The sequence below is a fragment of the Chrysemys picta genome, chromosome 13, assembly GCF_011386835.1.
Source record: "Chrysemys picta bellii isolate R12L10 chromosome 13, ASM1138683v2, whole genome shotgun sequence".
Lineage (NCBI taxonomy): Eukaryota > Metazoa > Chordata > Testudines > Emydidae > Chrysemys > Chrysemys picta.
Genome location: NC_088803.1, coordinates 20,628,867 through 20,635,637, shown reverse-complemented (window position 1 = coordinate 20,635,637; position 6,771 = coordinate 20,628,867). Strand labels below are relative to the sequence as shown.

The following is a 6,771-nucleotide window of genomic DNA, read 5'->3' as shown; positions in this document are numbered from 1 at the left end:
TACCAACAGAAGCTGGTCCAGTAAAAGATATTACCTAACCTACCTTGTCTCTCTAACTCACTCATACTCCTTTGAAAATCAGACACATAATGTATATATGTTCATCTGTATACATGCCCTTAATTAAGATATCTTTAGGATTATAGTCCCCATATATTTAGTCTTGGAAGGATTAGATTTTTATTTTTTAATATTGGAAAATAAAGATTCCATCACACACACACACACACACAAAACGACAAAAAATATTTCCATCGGTAGTAATTGACATTTACAGATAAGCAAAGTAAAAAAAAAGCTACTTGAGAGCTTATGAGAGTGTGATTTAAAGATATGTACTTTGTATATTTTTACATGTGATGTTGACTATTTGTGTTTCAATGGTTATAAAACTTTCACTTTTTGAATCTCAGTGTCTTCTGCCATTAAATAATTATTGCCTGACACTTATTGTCTGACCCCACTCATAATTTCCTGCAACTGTGAACAGTTTAATTGATAAAATAAAGAAATGCTTAAAATCCATAATTTTGTGCAACTGTGAAAATTTAAATTGATAAACATTGGAAAAATACTTAAAAATAAACATTAACATTATTTCTCAATGTGATAAAAATAAAAATTGAAGTCAGAGACACTGGATTTATGGCTTATTACAACAATCTCTAAACCACTAACATTGAATGGCCCCTTACCATCTGTGCTAACTACTTATGCAGAACAATCTATTCCACCTTGCATTTTGCTGTGATACTGGGAATATCTCTTCCAGAGCTGAAGAAGAGCTCTGTGTGGCTCAAAAGCTTGTCTGTTTCTCACCAACAGAAGTTGGTCCAATAAAAGATATTACCTCCCCCACCTTATCTATGTAATGGAGAAAGAGAGGAAGAGAAAGAGAGGGAGAGTGTCAGGCTTTGTCTGGAATCTTTAAAGGAGCCCAAGGGAATTATTTTTATATTATCCAATACTTCCAATAGCAGTGGCAATTAGTAGTTAATGACCATATTCTCCTTTCAGCCACCACAGTGTAAATCAGGAGTTGCTCCACTGTGTCTGATTTGCCTCTCATTCACCCCAATGTAAATCAGAAGTAAATCTATTGCAATTAGTGGTGGCCAAGATTAGCAGTAGCTGACTGTGCATAGTAGAAGTCATTGATTGTGTTTAAAATGAGTTGTGTTGCCATTGGTCCCCATTCCGAAATCTACTCGTTGCACTATTGCAACTGAGGTTTGTGATGTGGAGACCTGCCCCCCTAGCAACGAGAAGGAAGCCCACTGGATGCAAATCATAGACAAGTAGAGAGATGGAACAGCACTGGAGATAAGAATGGCAGTGTTGTTGGGTTTTTTTTAAATAACGTGGAGGTCTATTTATCCCATACACTCTATCTATCTATCTATCTATCTATCTATCTATCTATCTATCTATCTATCTATCTATCTATCTATCTATCTAAACTGTGGCATCTAAGAGAAAACAATGACTGGACAGATTGATGTATGAGAGATTAGTTTGTTAGCAAGTGAACCAATCTCCCCGTGACTCTTTGTATATAAGACCCCATGAAACTCTGTACACAAGTCTGAAGTATTTTGTCTCTATCATTCTAGTTTTTGTTTCTCTAATTCTAGGGACTCTGTACTTAGGTTGAATTTAGTGTGTGATCAAATGATGGAATGTACATACGATTTTTCTCTGACCTGATTGACCGGTGGAGAATGTGTCCAGATGTCCAGGAAGGGATTAATTGTGATTGATGAGGGACACTTGGTATTGCAAATGTCTTCAGTGATCAATGAGATAATGACCCATTAAGAGATTATTTTAGCTCATTAAGAATTACTTCTCGCCATTGGTCTTTTCTATAATAAGGACTTGGTTACAGATATCTTTAGCTTATTGATTAGATACTAGTGCATGGGATGGTGCATCCATCCAGTTTCCCATATGCAAGTATTCTATTAATGAATCCTCTCCTTTAAATATTCACAGATTCAAGTTTTGGATACAGAAAGATTTCACTGAAAGAAATGCCTCATCTTGCTGCATACTGACACCTCATTGAAATGTAAGTGCAGTCCTTATGGGTGTCTGTGATTTTCAAAGGAGTCTAAAGGAGGAGGTATCCATTATCATGGCAACCATCCTACCTAGCCAAATGACTCACATTGCTTAGGTGGGAGAGCAGAATCGCTCCAGGCATAGAAGTCTGGCCCAGTGACTTGGCTGACCTGGCACCTAAAGAGCGGATAACATATCATAAACCAGGGACCTCAGCAAAAATTGAGAAAAATTGGCCTAACTTTCTAGAAACTTTTGTTTAATCCCTAGTGGATGGAAACTGAGATGTTTCTCTCCTGTCTCACAGACACACATACAAATACATTGAACCCACCAAACCAAGATGACCAGGGGAGATGGCACTGTGGATAGAAACTCAGATTTTCCTCTCCTGTCACACACACACACACACACACACACACACACACACACACACACACACACACATATTGAACCCACCAAGGTGACCAGGGATGATGGCACACTATCTGGAGGTCATATAGAGAAGTTTCCAGATACTATGAATTTTTGAATCTCTGGGGCAGGACTGAGGGGGGCACCAGGCAGGGTCAGAGCATGCACCCCTTTGCACGTCGATGGAAAATTTGAGAGTGCTGCATGCTGAGGTCTCTGTCCGTCCTAGCAACATAGCCAGCATTTCCCTCACTTTCCATTCCTTTACAGTTTTGTTCTTTTGTCTTTTTTTCACACCTTATTTTTGAAAGAAAAAAAATCAATTATATAGAGCTCCTTGAGAAGCCTTTCTAACTCCTTTAGGATCCTCTGAGATAGATAGATAGATAGATAGATAGATAGATAGATAGATAGATAGATAGATAGATAGATAATCAAAGAAGCCCAAAGGAGTTGTATATATAAAGTCTATATATATAAAGAGAGCCTAAAGGAGTTAGATGCCAATTCAATGGGAGTTGTGTGCCTAACTCCCTTAGGATCCTTTAACAATACCAGGCTTTTGTTGCAACTCCATCACACACAATTGTATTCACTTTGTCACTTTGTTTGATCTTTCTCCTAAAAGGTTATTTTATTTCCAATTTGTGGAGTACGCTGGGATTTTCAAAGGAGTCTTATGGACTTAGGTACTTGAACATCTTCAAAACCACCTAGGTAATTTAGGAACCTCAGTCCTATAGCAAAAGTCACTTAGGAGTATATTGACAAAGGTACTTGGACACTGTGACAATGAACACCTAGTTGGTAGGTGCCTAGGAAATCACACACTGCAATTCACAAAGCCTGCGTTTGGCACCCAGGCTCCCTACGCAATGAACGGGGAGAATCAGATGTCTTAGGCTATGATTCCCAAAGCCACCATACTAGCCAGAGAAGAGCCTAAGCTAGCCAATGGGAGATTCTGATGAGAGGGGTGTATGCTAGTCCCACCCCTCTCTCTGAGCTAGGTGCCTAAATCTAGGCCACAGGGAAGCACCTGTTTCTGCTTAGCAATTCTCAGCTGTGATCCCTCTCTGGAGTTAGTTGTCTAAGGCATTTTTTGCAAGAAGCCAGAGGGTGAGGGAAGAATGACCTTCCTCATAACTGTTAGCCCAGTGGTTAGTGTACTCCCCTGGGATCTAGGAAACCTGCTGATTCAAGTATCCCTCTGCCTCACAAGGCAAAGGGATTTGAAGCATAAGCTGCTGCCTCTCAGGCAAGTTCCCTAATCCCCAGGCTTTGGATGTTCTGATATAGAGCTCCCTCAGTCTCTCCTGTTGATAGAGCCCTGCTCAGATACAAAATGTCTATCTGCGGATGCGGATATCTGTGAATATAAATCGGTATCTGCGGAACTGCAGGGCTCTACCGGTAACTGTAGCGGTGAAAGCAGCAGGCTGGTGGGCCACCACTCCCAGGAGCCAGCACCCCACGCCGGCAGTTCCTCTGGTATGGCTGTACCGCCCCCAGCCCTGCCCACAGGGGTGGTCACCAGGCTCACCGGCAGTTGTCCCTGGTCGCGCTAGTGCAGTGGGCAGGGCTGGGGGCGGGGCTGGCACTGGTACAGCCATACCGGAAGAGCTGCTGCTGCAGGGCACTGGCTCCTGGGTGTGGCGACCCACCAGGCTTCTGATTTTGCCATTGTGCTTCCTGATAGAGCCCTGCAGCTCCGCAGATACCGATTTATATCTGCATACATCCACATCCATGGATAGACATTTTGTATCCATGCAGGGATCTACCTGTTGAAGCGGTTCAACTCCGGATAACTAATTAATGAGTCATTGAAGTGGAAGGATTGGATCTTGGGTCTCCCTCAGCCTGGGAGGGGGGGGGGCGTACTCTAGCCATTGGGCTAGAAAGTCATTCTAGCAGGCTTTATCTGGCCTAATGACTCTTTAATTATTTATCCACACTTCAGCAGGAGAGATTGAGGCAGTTGAACAGAGATTATCCCTTCGTCCAGTAGTGAGGGCACTCACTTATAGGCTTGCAGATCCTTGTGCAAATCCCTTCCCCTCACCAGGTGGGAGGGGACATGAACTGGGGGGCTGTCCCAGGTGTGTACCCTAGCCACTGAGCTGAAAGTTACAGATTTCTCCTGGATTTCTCCTTTTTGCACCCTATCTTTTTGTGTGAATTTGCCTGAGCAGCCCAATTTGATAGGCAGCCTCTGAGCACATACCTACTGGTTAGGGCCCCGCATGGGAGTTAGGCAGCTGAGCACCTGTCTTCCCCTGGTTTGTGAATCGCTCTAAGGCTTTGGTGGGAGATAGGTGTCCGGATGCCTAGAATGAGGCAGCAGTGTACATGGCCAAAGGTAGATACATAGGCACCCAGGGAACTTGTACTGCAAAAGCCATGGTGCCGAGTGCATTTAGGCACCTACTGGGTTCAGTGGGAGTTTTGTGAATTGCAGTGGAGCCTAAAACTGGGATTTAGGCAACCAAACCCAGATATAGGCACCTAAATATGCACTTTAGGTGCTTAATTCATTTGTGAATCTAGGCCTTGGGTGCTTGACTTTCAATGAAACTTTGGTTCTATAGGTCAGCTTTTCAAAGGCCTTTAAGTACCTAAAGAAGCAGATAGATGCTTAGTGGTGTTTTCAAAAGCACATTGGTGCCTAACTCCCATTGAAATCCTACTGTGTTAGGTGCTGTACAAACACAGAACAAAAAGATGGTCTCTGGCATGAATAATCTACAATATGAGTCCCTCTCGTCTATTCAGATTCTAAAGGTATTTGGTGCAGGGACTGTTCTTGTACAATATGTCTATACAGAGTCACACACAATGGGGCCCTGCTCTTGGGTTGGGCTGCTAGTTGCTACTATCAAGAAAATAATGAACAGCCATGGATCTAGACTGGTTGGAATCTGGCTAATCATGATAAAATTCATCACAGGTGGAGAAGGAAGGCACTGCATGTAAGGAATGGATGAAGGAAACCAAACCAATGTCAGCCACTTCATCCTACTAGGATTCCCCACTTCTGCTGAGCTGCAGCTGCTCCTCTTCTCCGTCTTCCTCGTGGCATATTTGTTAACGCTGATGGAAAACATCATCATCATCCTTGTCATCCGGGCCAACCACCAGCTGCACAAGCCCATGTATTTCTTCCTGGGCAACCTGTCATTCCTGGAGATCTGGTACGTGACAGTCATTGTGCCCAAGATGCTGGCAGATTTCATGACCCAGGATAAGCGCATTTCCTTCCAAGGATGCATGGCACAGCTGTATTTCTTCGTGACCTTTGTGTGCACTGAGTACATCCTCTTGGCTGCCATGGCCTATGACCGTTACTTAGCCATATGCAACCCTTTGCGGTACCCATCCATCATGAGCAATAGGTTCTGCGCCCAGCTGGCTGCAAGCTGCTGGGTTTGTGGCTTGATCACCGCTGCAATCAAGCTGAGCTTCATCGCCCAGCTCAGGTTCTGCAGCATTGACACTATCAACCACTACTTCTGCGACATCTCACCTCTATTGAATGTCTCCTGCACTGACTCATCCCAGGCCGAGCTGGTGGACTTCATCCTGGCCCTGATGGTCATCATGGTGCCTCTGTGCATCGTGGTCACCTCGTACATCTGCATCCTGTTCACTGTGCTCAAGATCCCCTCATCCCAGGGCAAGCAAAAGGCCTTCTCTACCTGCAGCTCCCACTTGGCCGTGGTAGTCTTGTTCTACTCCACCACCCTGTTCACCTACGCCCGGCCCAAGGCCATGTACGCTTACAACTCCAACAAGCTGGTGTCAGTGCTCTATACTGTGGTGGTGCCGCTCCTGAACCCCCTCATCTACTGCCTCAGGAACAAGGAGGTCAAGGATGCCCTGAGAAAGGCAAAGCTTGGAACAAGGAGCACTGGGGAACGTAGTTAAAGACTGCTGGAGAAGGGGGTTACTGATGAGTCTTGGATGGATGTCATGCTACACGAGGAACAAGCAAACCTGTGTTATCCTATATCTAGGTGAAATTCGGCAAGCCACACTGCTGGGGAAGGATGGGCTTGTGGTTAAGACAGTGGGCTGTAGCTGAGCAGATCTCTGTTCAGTACTTCTCTCTGCCTCACACTTTGAATTTCAGTGAGATTTGGGTCCCGAGCTCTGGCAGGCTCTTTCAAAAATCCCAACCTAGGTTCCCAGCTCTGTCTGAATATCAATGGGTAGCTAGCTTCTTTGGTCACCTTTGAAAATCTCAGCCCAAGTTTACTCAAAAGTTTACCAAAAGTTTGTGGCCGTGCTGGG

The 6,771-nt window shown here is 44.2% G+C and overlaps 1 protein-coding gene across 1 annotated transcript; it reads left to right on the top strand.

Annotated features, from left to right (window-relative positions):
* The first annotated feature begins 5,457 nt into the window (after positions 1–5,457).
* LOC101946071 (olfactory receptor 6Y1-like) lies at positions 5,458–6,405 on the top strand. The gene has a single exon (XM_005309044.2). The coding sequence runs from the start codon at positions 5,458–5,460 to the stop codon at positions 6,403–6,405; it is 948 nt and encodes a 315-aa protein (XP_005309101.2).
* The last annotated feature ends 366 nt before the right edge of the window (positions 6,406–6,771 follow it).